Source organism: Xenopus laevis, chromosome 2L (assembly GCF_017654675.1).
Source record: "Xenopus laevis strain J_2021 chromosome 2L, Xenopus_laevis_v10.1, whole genome shotgun sequence".
Taxonomy (NCBI): domain Eukaryota; kingdom Metazoa; phylum Chordata; class Amphibia; order Anura; family Pipidae; genus Xenopus; species Xenopus laevis.
Window position 1 is genome coordinate 45,110,578 of NC_054373.1, and position 17,917 is coordinate 45,128,494.

The window sequence follows — 17,917 nt, forward strand, 5'->3', positions numbered from 1 at the left end:
CTTTTTTGCAGTGCTGTACTTCACCCGTATAGATTAGTGATCATCCATTATTATTATCCATTATCAATATCAGTTATTAACTATTCTAGCAAATTTAATGTCCCATCACTAGGACATAAACTTCCATGCAATAATATAGCCCCAGTTCTACTGTATATAAGAAGGTTGTAGAGGAGTTCCATGACCATATTCCTTTGGCATCACCTAATCTTTAAAATGTCTGTTTGCAATTTGCAGATTCTACTTGGGAATTTTTGCACTTGATATTGGATCTTTCCATGAAAGTCTTAAAGGATGATGGGAAATATTTCACTCAGGTAAACAATTACCCTATTCCAGTTTTCTGAACAAAAGACCAGCAGGGTCCTATGTGAGCGATCTTTGCATTTGGAAGTAGCATGATTATAGTGTGACAATTTCAATCTAAAGTACATATACTGTAGTTGTCAATAAGTTCGACAATAAGTCTGTGTCTGTCTGCGTAAGTACCTCTGCTAAGAAGCTTTATAGTCTATGCCAGTGGTCCCCAACCAGTAGCTTGTGAGCAACATGTTGCTCTCTAACCCCTTGGATGTTGCTCCCAGTGACCTCAAAGCAGGAGCTTATTTTTGAATTCCAGGCTTGGAGGCAAGTTTTGGTTGTATAAAAACCAGGTGCACTGCCAAACAGAGCCTCAATGTAGGTTGACAATCCGCATAGGGGCTACCAAATGGCCAATCACAGCACTTATTTGGCACCCCAAGAACATTTTTCACGCTAGTGTTGCTCCCCAACTACTTTTACTTCTGTAGTAAATGTAATAAACTGGTACTTGTTCCTCTGTGGTTTAGTTTAGGTATCGCGGCACCTTGCTTCCATCCAAAGCCATCAATAGTGGTTCAAAAATTATAGGTGTCGATACAAAACAGCGCAGAGGTTCTGCTGCAAAAGTGCCTTTATTTAACACTAGCTACTTTTACTTCTGAAAGTTGCTCACGGGTTCAAACAATTTTTGCGCTAACGACCAATATTACATCCCCCCTTGGTGTCCAATACTTGGGCCACGGGTTTTCCATGTCTTCCATGTTCAAGCCTAAAATCTACTTAAACATGTGTAGAGGCCCATTTATCAGAGTCCGAATGTATCATTATTTTCTGAAAAATACTCTGACCATATAAGAGGTTTTTTCCCCTTTATATATCAATACATTTTCCCGAAATTTTTTTGTGCAGGAAAAAATCGTGAAAAAAATGAATTGTATGAATTTTTCTGATTTTCCACCCAAAAACTTTTTGCCCAAAAACCACACAATCTTCGGATTATTCCATGATATCCAGTGCAGATCAAGACCTCTTCGGGACTTCTCCCATTGAGAGCACTTCTGAGATGCCGGATTTTCGGATTCTGACTTTTTATATCCTCTGGGTATAATAAATCCCGAAAAATTTTACAAAAAAATTCCCCACTAAAAATGTGGATTTTATTGTAAAAAAAAAACATGAATTTTTGGGGTTTTTGGCATTCAGATTTAATAAATAACCCCCTTAAACATTGCAGATACTGATTCAGCCCCTCTGGCTGATTATCATCCTGCATATGTGCCTGTTAGTGATGTGTAGGTTGACCTGAAACCCATGGTGACCCATGGGCTGATCACTGGTTGGGCAGGTTCAGGTTGAAATTTGGCAAACCACTGCGGGTTAGGGTTGGTTGCGGAGTTACACTGGGGAAGTACACTCCTCCCCTAACCCCCGAAGATTCCATGTCTGTCTTGGAACCAGAGATGAGCACAGCAGTAGCATACAGAGCATCAAGACGCGGGTACAGGCCCTACTATAGCAACATTTTACGGGCTAGGGTCGGGTGTGGTTTGAGTTCTTCCAGACCCGCACATCACCACTGCCTATGTATGGGGCACTTTAATCTTATCCCAACTGATATTTGGATGAAAATACTATGTAATCTGATCTTTGGACAGCAATAGGTTCAGCCCAATTTGTCTCTCCATGAACTGAGATTATTTGCAACCTGGGCAGCCATGGATGGCAATGCTTTACTACTGTAAATGTAATTTAGTCACAATGTAAACATTATGTATTTTGTGCAGTGTGGCCACAAGAGGTCCCCAGAAGCACATAGGCTTCTTCCTAAAAAACCCAGAAAAGACTTGTTTACATTTAGAGAGCCATGTTATGACATTTCGTGTTTGCAAACATTTTTCTTGGCTTCAGTGAGAATAATTGTGCCTTAAAACATGTTTTTCTTTTTTATTTTAAGGAGTGGGTCTATTGGTTTATTTTAAATGGAGCATATTAATATGCTATTACCTGCAGCTGACTATAAAAAATATGATGTTGTGGCATATCATTAGGTTCAGAGCCATCCTTATTCATTGATCAGGTATTCATTTCGATAGCACTTGTGGGTAACAGAACAACAGTATTAGCTTTGACATTTTGGGGCATATTTGCTAAAGGATTAAAGTTAAATTTTGGAGTATGTTTGCCAAAGATGAAAATTCTCCAAACAATTAGCCAAGAGGAATGCTAATGTATTTATTTTCTATTATTTTATAATATAATATATTGTTTTAATGTTCAGCCATACAGATACAATATATAAATGAAAATTGGCATATCACTAGAAGCCCTGATGCATTCTAGGCTCATTCTTTGTGCCCCGATTATTTGTGTTTAAATGAGAAGCCGTTGCTGATATCACTGTATTCTAATGGGCACATTTTCAGAAGGCACAAATAAGCTCTGTTCTTAGCCATGTCACGCCAGAGAATTGCATATAGCAGAGCCACTCGTCTCAGGAACATTTGATTGAAATCCAGTGCCTGCTGGGGAGCAGACTCGTTAGAAACATACCAATGAAATTCATTAATGAGAAGATTGTACGTTTGCTTCAAATACTGTGTACATTTGTGCAGCATGTTTGGTTCTGTTTTCAGAGATATTTTATATTTGAATCATCATGCTCCATGTTATAAGGTAAAGTAAATGACTTCGGTTTTTATTCCAATTCCAACTTTTTGCTTGCTAAATGCTTACATAATTATCCAGGCAATACAGCTATATGTATCTGTTCTTTAAACATGCCTTAGTAGTGTACAAGAATTAATTTATAATACCGATGGAATGCAATCCATCTCAGATTCTAGGGGTGTAGGATAGAGTCCTACGCGGGTCCATGTTTTGAAACCTGTACCCACAACCCGAACCTGCAACCCACAGTTTGACCCGCATGTTTCCGCTACCCAACCCGCTATAGGGGGACACACAAAACCAGTGATGTCACATTTGCCTGGAAGTGACATCACTTTGGGGCCGAATCTCCCCCCAAAAAATTAAAAAATGTAAGAACCACAAGAGTGGGTGGGAGGGATCAAGCCCGTACCTTTGTTGGGTACCCAGCCGGGTTACCCGCGGACTGGCCGTACGGATAAGGAATCAGGGACTTTTTGCCAGAAACCGACTACATTGTGGGTATTCCTTGGGAACCTGACCTGATGCAGGACTCTAGTGTAGGAACTATATGGTAAGGACCACCTTCAAAAGCAATTGGAGATAAAATTTATATAGTGAAGTGTTTATTACACAAGCAATTTTGTCATCGTGTGTTCTTGAAAATTGTGCCATATGCATGTTCCCTTGTGATGAAACCGATGGAAGAAATGATTTATACACTGTGTAGTTATTATTATATCACTTGCCCCTGAGATGTCTCTGTCCGGGCCAAAGATTTACAGCTTTACCAAATCAGTGGACCTAGTAGTGTATGGGCAGTTTTAGACATGTCGTGGTTATGACTGAATTAGCTGCAGGTTGTGCCCTTTTTCGTGCACTCTTATAGTTACAGAGTCCTGCGGTTTGGGCTGCATTATAAAGGGCTGTGACTGCTCAGGCAATTTTAATTTCACATTGAAGGCAATGGCCAGTGATGGTTGCAGAAGTGTGAACTGTAGTCCCTGTGGGTTCCGCTGGAGAGGACTGTGATGGTCAAAACACCCTGGGCTCCATGAGACTGTGCCAAGGAGGGAGAAAAATATTCTAAGGTAGCAGAATACAAATATCTAGCATTGTTTTCTGTAGGGGCGAATATACTTTTTATGTTTTATGCCTGTATGACATATGTCTGCTAAGAGGTATAGGGTGAATGTCAGAATTCCTAATGCAGGTATGGGATCAGATAATAATCCAGATTTTTCAAAATTATTTTCTTTTTCATCTGTAATAATAAAACAGTACCTTGTACTTGATCCCAACTAAGATATAATTAATCCTTATTGGAAGCAAAACCAGCCTATTGGGTTTATTTAACATTTAAATGATTTTTCTAGTAGATTTAAGGTATGAAGATCAAATTACGGAAGAATCCATTATTCAGAAAACCGCAGATCCCGAGCATTCTGGGTGTCAGGTCGCAATACCTGTATAGTGTAAACATACTTTCAGTTTCTTTGATTTTCACCTAAAATACATGTGTTCATATCTATGATAAGAAACACTTTGGTAGCTGCCACAGCCAAAAGATTCTCATTAGAGAAGTAACAGGGGACTCGACTATGGCAAAAATCTGTGCAAAGGAAATCAGTATGTCATCTTCTTGTGAGTGTAGAGATGTGCAACTAAACTTGTTAGAGGGACGGAAGACTTCAATTATGAGGGTAGACTGTCACGGTTGGGGTTGTTTTCTCTGGAAAAAGGCACTTGCGAGGGGACATGATTACACTTTACAAGTACATTATAGGACATTATAGACAAATAGCAGGGGACCTTTTTACCCATGAAGAGGATTCCTGCACCAGAGGCCACCCCTTTAGACTAGAAGAAAAGAACTTTCATTTGAAGCAACGTAGGGGGTTCTTCACAGTCAGGACAGTGAGGTTGTGAAATGCACTGCCGGGTGATGTTGTGATGGCTGATTCAGTTAATGACTATAAGAATGGCTTGAATGATTTCTTGGACAGACATAATATCAAAGGCTCTTGTGATACTAAACTCTATAGTTAGTATAGATATGGGTACATATAATTTATTTGAAAGTATGGAGGGGTGTGTGTATGGATGCTGGGGATTTCAACCTGATCTAACTATGTAACTATATGTTTGAAGGAAAGCCATGTTTCCATGTCTTAGTGTTTTTTTTTTAAAAAACCCTGAACAGAGGAAATATTTTCCTTTTCCATGAGTATTGGATACTATGGTATAAGGATGTATATGCTGATAGATAAGAGCTCAACATCTGTAAAATTCACCCCAGCTGAACTAACACTAATCAGCATTTGTCACTTGTCAGCAGTCTGCAAGTTATCAGCTTTACATATCTGCTAGGGAGTTGGACTCTAATGGGCTTATGCAAGAAGTAATGAGAATTCTGCAATAAATAATACACTTTCCTCCTACAGAGTGCTCAGGCCTGCATTAGCAGTCACACAGTAAAAGTATGCAATGCCTTATGTGGGAGGCTTCAACTGTTGCTTTCCCACTGAAAACATTAAATACTAGTAGTAATGTATTGCTGTTTATATGGATTTTTTTTTATAGATGAGTTAAATTAAAACAAGTACAAAATGCTTCCTAAGCCTCATTTCCACTCACAAGCGCTGTGTGTAAAGGGCACAAATGAATGTGAGTTTAAGTGCATGTACTCTATTCATAAAACTATTTGCATCCATATTTTCCTCCTTTAAAATTGCAAAGGGCATCAATGCACCCATCCAGCCTAAATAACATGAAAGAGCATTTATTAATGCAACAGATCCTGGAATTACTGTCAACTTGGATCTGCTGGTAACCCCAGGGTTTCCTTAGCTGGTTGTGTCAGTGTCCATGTTACTGACTTCTGGCAAGTGAAATGGAAGCTAATGCAGTGTTATAGATTTTCCAGCTGGGTGGGCTGAAAATGTAGCCAGTTGGGGGGAAAAATACAAATACATGGGTAATCAGAGTATCGAGTGACTAAAATGGCAGAGGTGGAATCTTCCAGGCAGCTTAGAAATAATGCCCAGTTGAAGATCTGGAGAACATTGTTAAAGGGGGTGTTCACCTTTGAGTTAATTTTAGTATGACATAGAGGGTTTTTTTTTCTTTTTTAGATTTTTATCCAGCAGCTCTCCAGTTTGCAATTTCAGCAATCTAGTTGCTAGGGTCCAAATTACCCTGGAATATGAATAGAGGAATGAGGAATAAAAAGTAGCATTAACATTAAATGCGTAGCCTTACTGAGCATAGATAGGGTCACTGACCCCCATTTGAAAACTGGAAGAAAAGGGAAAAATACTGAAAAATCTACGAAAAAATAAATAAATAATGAAGACCAATAGAATTGGCCATTCTATAACATACTGAAAGGTGAACCACCCATTAATTATGTGCACTGCACAGGGCATGATACCAGTCCCAATTGATGGGGTAATAGTGGATATGGGATATATACTAAATAGTGGGTAAAAAGCATGGGGAAGAAATGTAATAAAAGTAATAACAGAAAAAAAAATTGAACAAATAAGCATTTTGCAATAGTCTTGACAATCTAGACCGTTATTGCGAATGTTAATTGCGCGTAGCACAACTTCTAAGGAATGCTTGAAAGTGGCATACTCTTGGTTTTTTTCAGTAAGAAGGTTTATTGCTTACACTGCACACTGGTACAAACTATAACATTTGCCATCTTTCTATCCGCATTCCCAAAAGCTGTTTTTCATTTTCACAGTGCTAATATTTTTCTGTGAACTATGTTTATTACAGGACCTCCTGTGGAGATATACCCCAAATGTAATAAAAGGTACTGCACCTGGGCAAACTTAGTGTTTTTTATTACATGACCCCATTAATTCCCTACATATGCATTTCTAAACCCATAGGTTTAGGTATCCTGTATCATTTGACAATGTATGAAGTCAGTCTCTTCCAATCATTATAACCACCCAGTATCTAATTCTAAAAAGTTGTGTTCAAGTTGTAATTGTCCTTCATTAGTGGACAGCCGGAGAACACTGGGTACAGAAAGGCATGTACTTTTACACTTTCATAGGCATCCAAGTTTAGACACAATTTACCTCCCTCATTTCCAGACAAGAGCTGCTATTTACAAAACTGCCTACCCACTGAATTTAACACATTTTTTATACTCTGCCCGCTTTTGACTGCCGACCCCCCCGTTAAAATTACTTTTGTCATCCGCAATGATTCTGAATAGTACTTGGCTGGGGCATGAGAGTGAACCAATATTCCAGCTACTGATTTCTCTCTTCTGTCTATAACCAAGCCTAGGATACCATTATGCAGAAGGGAAGGCAAGCAATCTGTGGGCCAATCATATAAAACATTTATTTGCAGGAAATAATGATGTGCGTTTGTCACATTGCTTTTTCAAAAAGCAATTTGTGAAAAACATATTGGTATTTCCTGCAAATAACTGTAGGAACACTTTGTGAAATAAGCAGACCCACCGTTTAGTCCTTTAAAAACGATTCAAACTTTTATTGTTTTCAGATTCCGTATTTAATTGTCCTACAATTCCATGCATTGTCCTAAAATGCCCCTGCATGTGATTAATGTGCTATAAGCAAAGAAAAATGTTCTTGGAATGGTGGGATGTTGTTTCATACAATTCCAATAAACAATAGGCTGTCAATATTCCATGTATAGTTTCTGCACCAGTGTAACAAAAACCTTAAGCCAGCAAGTGTGATGCAAACCTTTAATGAAATCCACATTTGCAGCCTTTTCATAGCCTTCACCATACAGTGCCAATTACATTTTAAGATACAGCTAAGGTGCCTGGATACTGTAAATCTTGTTTTTCTAACCTCATAATGTAATCAAATCATCATGTTGTAAGGCAGATGTGCCCTTTTACATTTTTACATGCTACAAGATATTTTGCAAGGCATCACCAGTCCAAAGCATGTCCATGCATTGTTCGGTTCTTGGGTAGTACTTTTTGTTCTGTACTTTTATTTTCTAAGCAAAAGAATGGGACACAAAATCAAACTGTGGAGTCCCAGCAGCTCTGCTGTATTGCATGTTATTTGTGAATCTATATTTATGACCGTTCATAAAAATGAAATCAGCTGCTTTGAGAAGTCAAATTCAGTTGTTTCCTACGGTAATTCTATTTTTAACATATATTACGTTATTTTACTAACTAACTGAAGATTATTTACTTTTTACCCATTATATTGGTGCATATATATATATATATATCTATATCTATATATATATATATATATATATATATGTACAAAAAGAAGTAGCAACAGCACTCACGCTTTACAGCAAGTTCAGCGGTGCACGTCCCTTGGGGATTCCGGCCAGTCCTCCACAATCTAGAAACGTAGTAACGGACAGCACTCGCTTGTAATGCTCACACACATTAGGGATGCACCGAATCCACTATTTTGGATTCGGCAGAACCCACGAATCCTTCGCAAAACATTCGGCCGAATACCGAACTGAATCTGAAAAACATTTTTTATCCCTTGTTCTGTGACAAAAAGTCACATGATTCTCGCCCCTAAATTGCATATGCAAATTAGGATTTGGTTCGGCCGGGCAGAGGAATTTCGCCGGATCTGAATCCTGCTTGAAAAGGCCAAATCCTAGCCGAATCTCGAACCAAATCTTGGATTCGGTGCATCCCTAATATATATATATATTCAGTATAGTCAGTACAGCGAGCACACTCTTTCCAGATTTAGAATATAGAGGGTGGTGCATTGGTCAAATTTTCATAATACAATAAGGATGCTTGAAAAAGGTCCCAGAGAGGACCGAAACGTTGGAGCACATCGATTTATTTCACCAAAATAAAGGAGTGCGGGTCCATTTACTAAGATATATATATATATATATATATATATATATATATATATATATATATATATATATATATATTCTATTATTTAGGAACACAGAATTGACCGTATCTTAAATTGACGTGGGTAACACAAAATTGTGCAAAAGGCTAAATTCTGTTCAGCAATATTGGGAGGTGAGAAATGGCAGTAGTGGGTAAAACGGGGGGGGGGAGTCTGTGAGGAATGGGTGGAGACACGAGATGTAATGAGGTGTGTTTCATAGAATGGTTTTAAAAATTATTTTGCTAAGTATTTTTAATTGTGGTGCCAAAAGTTAGGAACTTTTATATAGTTACCTAATACCCCAGTGCTCCTATCAGCAGAACAACTGCACTGGCCTAGTATAACAACTTCACTGGCCTAGTATTCTATCAGCGAGCACCACAGAGCTATCCTCTTTTCAATTTCTTCTTGCTTCAGATTTTCCTGGGCAGACACATGTACAGTCTCCATGATGCTCAGTGGAATAACCCTGGGTCGGTGCAGTTTTCTTCTGATAGGAGCACCAGCCCAGGGTATCAAGTAAGCAAATACAATTACTTGGGGTTGCCTAACTTTTGGCACTCCCAGTTAAAAGAAAAGACTTCTTCTTTAAATTTCTCCCTTCTTTTCTGTCTTTTAATTCATTTTTTCCAGTTTCTTCAGCCTTGCAGAGCATTTGAGTACACGCTGTTCTGATGTTTCAGACACGTTTAATTGCTTCTTCTTTTAGATTAAAAATGTGTATTTGTACAACTGCCGAGTGTTTGTTGGCAGGAGTCAGAACCCCTTACCTTACGTGAGCTGCAGCTCAGACCTCACTTGTCATACTAATTATGCATTTCACTGGCCATCAGTTTTATTTACTAATGGCCAATTTAACGCTTTTGAGACTAATGGTGAAAGTAAGCTGTTACAGACACACTCATAACTGCTAGCCTCATTGATGCTTGGTTGAATGGCATAATTATTAAAGTGATTGAGAGTCAAAGGTTTAGAAAGCCTTTTATAATGTTATAATGCTCACTAGAATAATCCTGTTTGTAGTACAGCCACTAAAAGTAATTTCTCCATTATATATATATATATATATATATATATATATATATATATATATATATATATATATATATATATATATATATATATATATATATATATATATATATATATATATTAAATCCAGCGAATAAGATCCGCACTCTCAGGTCTTAAAAATAATAAAAATGTATTGTTCAATCACAGACTGACGTTTCACTCCCCTCCAGGGCCTTTCTCTTTGACATACATGTGACTACCAACCAATTGAAATGCAGAAGGTAAATATAACAGACTAGTGTTCCCATCAGTCCTCATTTCAGGTGGACAGGAATGGAGGATGCTGGGACTTTGCTGCAAATCTTCCTTTATTAGGAGTGTAACAAACACTACGGGGCCGATTCACTAAGGGTCGAATATCGAGGGTTAATTAACCCTCAATATTCGACTAGGAACTAAAATCCTTCGACTTCGAATATCGAAGTCGAAGGATTTAGCGCAGATAGTTCGATCGAAGGATAATTCCTTCGATCGAACGATTCAAAGGATTTAAATCCAACGATCGAAGGAATATCCTGCGATCAAAAAAACTTAGCCAAGCCTATGGGGACCTTCCCCATAGGCTAACATTGACTTCAGTAGCTTTTAGATGGCGAACTAGGGGGTCGAAGTTTTTTTAAAGAGACAGTACTCCGACTATCGAATAGTCGAACGATTTTTACTTCGAATCCTTGGGTAGTCGAAGATCGAAGTAGCCCATTTGATGGTCGAAGTAGCCCAAAAAAAAACTTCGAAATTCGAAGTTTTTTACCTTCGAATCCTTCACTCGAAGTTAGTGAATCCGGCCCCTACATGTTTCGGGCAGACATGTCCTTTGTCAAGTGTACAACCCCTTATCACACAACACCTTAAATCACAGTAATAATCACCTGAAGCCCCACCTCTCGATGTCCATTGGTGCAATCAAAAAATCCAGTTATTTCGAACCTACAATAAATATTCAAATTTTAGGTTAAAAAGCATTATAGAAACTGCTCAATAGCCATAATATCATCTAAAAAACAAAGTGTTATGCTTTTATATTTTTTACAGTTTTACGATCTACTAACAACTGTAGCGATCCCCAAAAGGCAATTTCTGCGGGCTCGCAGAATAGCCTCTAGAGAAGAAAATTATAACCTAGCAGCTAGGTCACTAGAATCAAGATTTCTAGAAAAGGGATATGATGGACACTATCTTACTAAAATAAATAGGGAAGTGGCAAAAATCCCTAGAAAACAGTTGTTAGTAGATCGTAAAACTGTAAAAAATATAAAGCATAATAATCGCCCTGTATTTGTAAATCAATATGGGAATTTTAGTAAGAAAGTTGAAAAGGTAGTTAATCAATACTGGCCGATCTTACAAGATGATAAAGAATTTGGCAAATGTTTTCACGCTCCCCCGATGTTTAGTTATAAAAGCGGGAAAACATTGAGAGATGAGCTTTGCCCCGATGAACAAAACAAAAGTGAAGGTTTACAAACATTTATGGGTAAACCAAAATATGGTACAGCACCGTGTCTAAACTGTGTTTGCTGTTCTGGAGTGATAAAGGGGGATAAAATCCACCATCCTACTAAAGGACATAAAATTGCATTTAGGCATTTTGCAACCTGTGATACAAAACAGGTCATTTATTTACTTAATGACTTATGTATATATATATAGGCCAAACCATGAGGCCGGTGAAAACTAGGATACAGGAATATAAGAGAGACATACAAATTTTAAAGATAAAACAAGCACTGATATAGTAGTGTCTAGAAACTTTATGAAGCAAAGCATAATCAGGCCCAACTACGGTGGCAAGTCTTGATCTTTTGATTGCACCAATGGACACCGAGAGGTGGGGCTTTGGGTGATTATTACTGTGATTTAAGGTGGTTTGTGATAAGGGGTTGTACACTTGACAAAGGGCATGTCTGCCCGAAACATGTAGTGTTTGTTACACTCCTAATAAAGGAAGATTTGCAGCAGAGTTCTGTTACCTCATTTTTTCATATTAGAAACTTGGTCTTAGAGAATGTCCCCATTTTTTGTCTCGCCCGCCATATGATTGTGCTATATCTGGATCTTTGTGGCCTTGACCTTAAATTGGTTTGGTTAAGGGGACTAGTAAAAAAAAGAAATAGGCATGACCTAAATGCAAATTTTTTCAACTTACTTTGTGAGCAGGACTTTTAGAAGTGTCCCTGGATTTCACTTTTAAATTCGTACCAGACAATAGGAAAGCAGGAAGGAAATATGAGAAAATGCCTGCTGTTTTACTGTTGGCTGGATCTCAAGCCGTGTGGAGGTTTGCTTAGATGTATGATCTGCATCCTACCTAAGAACTAGAAAAAAATGACCACTTAGAACACGAAAGGGTCAAACGGTATATGTGAATGCTAAAAAAAAAATAGCTTTTTACTTCATTATTTTCTAATAGGTGTAGGGGGCAAATATAATTATTTTAGAAAATATAATTATGAAATGTATTTTAATATTTACAGTTTGTATCCCCTCTAAATCTAACAGAGAAATGTGTCATACTAAACAAGAAGGATTCCAGTGTATATAATCAGAAGTATGGGGTTAACTGTTAAACTCCAGACATACGTCTGACCAGGCCCGGACTGGCAATCTGTCGGTTCTGGCAAATGCCACAGGGGCTGCTATAAGGTGTCATAGGAAGTCAGTATTTAGTGGGCTGGAGTGGGCTGTTTGGGCCTCTGTGTACCTGAAATGCCAGGGCCTATTTTAATTCTCAGTCCCGACCTGCGTCTAACTGCTGATGATATGTGTATGTGGCTGGAGAACAGTCATGGTTATGACATTATTAGATGTGTATGTGGTTTGATCAACCTGGGCATAGATATCTAATTTGGTTTGAAAGAAAACATGTGGGTAGATGGAAAGCTGCTTGGTGACTAAATGGCAGATTATTTTGAGGGGGTATGATCAACCTTGCTCAACAAGAGTTCTAAAAATAGGGGAAATGCTAAATAGATTCATTGCTAGTTTAAATTTAGAAATACCTACTGTTATTTCTTGCAATAAACAGACAGTCAGGTTTAAACTATAGTTTAAAAGTTTTTTTTAGCAGCCTGAAGGAAATATCTGGATAATAAACAAACATGGGCGAGCCCCAGTTTTAGGATATGTCCTCTGGAAAATACAGCAGAGATGGACAGCAGGAACAGCGAGTGAGAGCCAGTAAGAATAGAGTGGTTTAATTTTTTTTCATCTCTCACTCATATGCATAGCATAATTTATACTTGTGATAAATGGCATGCAAATGAATGATGATAGCCAGAACATGTGCAGTAGTACTGTGCGAAATTCATCCACATTTCAAAATGTAATAGTAATAATAGTGTAGTTACAGCATAACAGGAACAGGTTCAGTAATTCCATGGTTTGCGACAGGACAGTTTTGGCCTTAAGGGATGACTATTTCAGAGATCACATGCAATTTGGGAGGAGGTACACCTCCTGCTGTTTCCTTTTGGTGAATAATATCCTACGCCCTTAACCAACAGGATTTTCATTCCTAAGCAAATAAGTCCTATACGACTTTACCTTGGATAGTTACAATGGTCAGTTGAGATACAGTATAAAAGACTCATTTTACCTAGTTTGGTCCTTTGAAACCAAAATGTATTACCATATCACACTTTGTAGTTATTTTGTGTATTTTTTATAGCAGTCCCTACTTCAGTGTAGCTTACAATCAAAGGTCCCTATCAGATTTACTCACACACATTGGCCAGTTGTATCAGGAGACAAATAACCTGCCTGTGTGTTTTATAGTGTGGCAATATGACTAAGCTGGGATAAGAAATTAGTCCTTTGGCAACAACAGTAGCACAATATAGAGAAAGTTCTTGACACAAAAATAGTCAAGAACACAAAGGTGATGCAGAGGATATTGGAAAGGGGCAGAGTGGGCAAAGGTTTGAGTAGCTGAAAAGGCATAGATCAACCAATGGTCAGAATAGGTAGTTAGAAAAGGATGAAGTAGGAAAAGGTTGGTAGGAATGGTGCAGTCTGGATAATGGAATGGAAAAATAAATAAGACTTATACAACTAGAAGCAAGTCAGGGACTGGGAGAGAACTAATGGCCATAAATTGAACAAGGATCCAGAACAGTGATCCCCTACCAGTAGCTCGCAAGCATCATGTTGCTCACTAACCCCTTGGGTGTTGCTTCCAGTGACCTCAAAGCAGGTGCTTATTTTTGAATTCCTAGTTTGGAGGCAAGTTTTGGTTGCATAAAAAACAATTGTACTGCCAGACAAAGCCTCCTGTAGACAGAGGGTCAACATATGGGCTACTAAAAGACAATCACAGCCCATAATTGGCACCCCGAGGAACTTTTTGCATACTTGTGTTTCTCTCCAACTTTTTTTACTTTTGAATGTGGCTCATGGGTAAAAAAGTTTGGGTATCCCTGATCCAGAGCAACAGAGCATGGCAAGGATCCAGAACGGGCACAGTAGGATACCAGGTTTGGACAACAAGTGCACATTGTGATTAGAGATGGGAATGCAATGCTTTAGCTTCAGAGTAGGAGAGGTTATGGTTTAAATAGACTTTACATGTATTGGTATTTGGGCAGCTGAGATTCGTTACACACTACGGGCATAGCAAACAATACATTACAGTTCACTTATAGTAATACCTTTTCACTGCATTTCTATTCAGCATGGCCAGAACTAGGGGTAGGCAGAAGAGACACCTGCCTAGTTCACAATTGATAGAGGGGTGCTGAGCAGGGACCTATTAAAGAGAATTCTGCCTACCCCTAGTCTGTGTTTGCTCTCCTCCCCTCTGTCGCTCTCCCACTCCTTCCTTCCATTGCTATCACCTGTATCACCATGCAGGGGACGTACGCAAAGTGGCCAGCCAGGTTGCCTAGAGCACCAGATCAGCTTCACCCAGCTCTGCTATCCAGTGCTTAAAGACAAGCAACATGACCCTGGTTAAAATACCAAGCAGTTCCTAACAGACAGAGCATAAAGTAATCATACAAACACACATTAGTAATAACTAATCAAAATTTGTAGTACAGGTATGGGATCTGTTATCAGAATGCTTGAGACCTGGGATTTTCCGGATAACAGGAAATAAGCCCAATAGGCTGGCTCTGCTTCCAATAAGGATTAATTATATCTTAGTTTGGATCAAGTACAATGTACTGTTTTATTATTAAAAAATTTGATAAAATGGAGTCTATCGGAGGGTGGCCTTTCTGTAATTCTGAGCATCCTGGATAACAGGTTTCCGGATAATGGATCCATTACCTATACCATCAAGAATGTGTGAAGCAATGGGGTAAAATTTAGAAAAAAGTTATAGGTTATATGATAACTATCTAAGAAAATGTCTTCTTGCAGATTGTGCATTTTGGAGACAATATATTGCCTTTCATAATACATAATACTCCCCAACTCTTCTGGACACAGCTTAATCTTATCTACGGAGAAGGACTTTATCACACAATCTAATCAGTTAGTTTAGGGACACATGGAAAACTTTTTTTTCTTATTTTAAAGGAAAAAAGTTTTCCATTTGTCCCTAAACTAACTGATTAGATTGTGTGATAAAGTCCTTCTCCGTAGATAAGATTAAGCTGTGTCCAGAAGAGTTGGGGAGTAAATGTCAGTAAGGAGCTTGCCGTGTACTGAAGAGTTGCAACCTTGAGTGATATCACTCTAAATTATATGCAGTGTTTTCCTCTGTCTATTCCAAGAAGAAAAATTACCTGGCTAGGCACGTTTATTCTTGTCCATCCGGCTGCATCCTACAGAAGATGTTTGTGGCTTCTCTGATCCACGGAAGCTGTTGTGAATTTTCAGCAATTCTAAATCCGGAACTATATTTGGTTCTGTGCGTAGAAGAAAAACAAACTGTCCCAGAAATAAACGGCTGTTTGGAGTAGAACACATGTTTAGCTGCAGTAACTATGCCAACTCTGTGGTGTTTGTATTTGTGGTCCTACCACACGTATGGACCATGAGCCAGAGAAACCTTGCTTTTTTAAAAAAGTAATAAATATTACACCCATGGTGATATCCTTGGATTACCCCTTCCACCGCTGCATGCAATCACAAGGGAGACATTTGCAGGGTGATTTGCTGACACACCAACTTGCACGTACCCAGTAGGTATAAATAGGAGAAAATGGCTACTTGTAATTGATTTAAAAGGAAATTAAATACTTTAATTAAAATATTTTTACAGTTCTATGCCCAGCTATGAATATATGAAAGCTGACAAATATACCAAACACACTTAAGATAATCATCTTTAACAAGTTCAATTTATGGGAAAAGTGGCGTATTGAACTCTTCTCTTCTCCTGATGTGGAGAAGAGAAGCGGATGCAGTGAAATCAGTGTCTACTGTATCTGCATTTATCTACTCAAAATGGAGAGCTGTTCGGGAAACATGAAAGCAGACATTTTGAAGCTGATCTTCACTCTGCTCGGCTGTATGCACACACACATGCGGAAACCATCATTTTAAATGCAGGTACAAGAAGTCGCTTTCAGCACATCAACAAAACTGTGTTCATAAAGTGTTTCCTAGAAGTTTAATAATGCAGCTTTAAGTATTTGTTTACACAAGTTGTTGCCTAAAGCAGCAGTTTCCAAAGTGTGGGGCTAATCTATAGTTGTTGCTAGAAGGATGGACATTCTGAAGCCCTGATGTTGGTGAGACTATTGGCCCTTCTAATCTCGGGATTAGGCCATTTCAGGCTAGGGCAGTGGCCGAAGGGGAGATTTGTCATCCCGCCATTATTTATGCCTGACTGCGGGCGTCCTATCCTGTCTCCCGAACATGCACCTCCATTGTAAATAACTGAAATCGCTGGAGGTAAAACAGACATTTTGCAATGTCGCACAAAGTTTCCTTCCGAGACCTTTTTGATAAGTTGGTTTTACTGCTAGCGATTTAAGTTGTTTCCAATGGAGACACATTTTTGGGAGATTTGTTGCTTGCAGTTGTGCATAAATAATCGTGGGCGGCCACTGCCCTTAAGTTTGTGGTTACACTTATTTACTGTTCTAGATTGCTAATACAGTAGCCTTCCAGGGGAGATTGAACTGAAAAAAACGATAGTAGGAATGCTCCAAATTCCGAATCCTTCATGAAAAATTTGTCAGTATGCTAAACTGAATCCAAATCCTAATTTGCATATGCAAATCTAGGTAAGGAAAAGAGAACCACGCGCACAGCACACAGTGAAGAATCTTCAACTTTCTTGTTTGTGTGACGCAAAGCCACATGATTGTAAGGATTTGTTTGGTTCAGGCAGGCACTTAAATTATACCGATCCTGAATCCTGCTGAAAATGACCAAATCCTGGATTCAGTGCATCCCTATATTATAGGCAATCATTGATAGAAATATTAAGATATTATATTTTTATATATATATATATATATATATATATATATATATATATATATATATATATATATATATATATATATATATAATATTTCACTAATATTTGATCTTCACAAAATTAATTTTCTCGATGTTCTGATATACTGGGACCAGGGTGGCCACCTACATACTTCTCTATTTACTAAACCTACAGACAGGAATCAGATTCTACACTATACGAGCTATCATCCACCTCATATAAAAAAATCAATCCCAATCACCCAGTTGTCCAGGGTACAGAGGCTAGTTAGTGACACAGAAGAAAGAGATATTCAGAGACAAACAATGTGCCAAAAGTTCAGGGATAGGGGTTATCCAGAAAAGACAATACAACAGGCCCAACTTAGGGTGGAATATCCTCAAACTAAGAAAAAACAGTTAAATAGGATACCATTTGTTACCCAATTTCATACAGACAGTGAGACTGTAGGTAAAGTATTATGTAGACACTGGTATTTATTACAAAATGCATATCCTACGATACAAGAGTTCAAGACAATGCCACGTATATCTTGCTGTAAAGGAAAAACCATAGGAGCACAGGTGACCTCAACCCAGATGAAAACTAAAAT

At 38.3% G+C, this 17,917-nt stretch overlaps 1 protein-coding gene across 2 annotated transcripts in view; it reads left to right on the forward strand.

Annotated features, from left to right (window-relative positions):
- The window catches only part of sms.L (spermine synthase L homeolog), a 68,309-nt gene that overhangs the window by 31,918 nt on the left and 18,474 nt on the right, over positions 1-17,917 (forward strand). For both annotated transcript variants that reach the window (XM_018246263.2, XM_018246264.2), the window contains exon 9: positions 238-317. In XM_018246263.2, the coding sequence (XP_018101752.1) occupies positions 238-317 (80 nt within the window). The remainder of the gene's footprint in view (positions 1-237; positions 318-17,917) is intronic.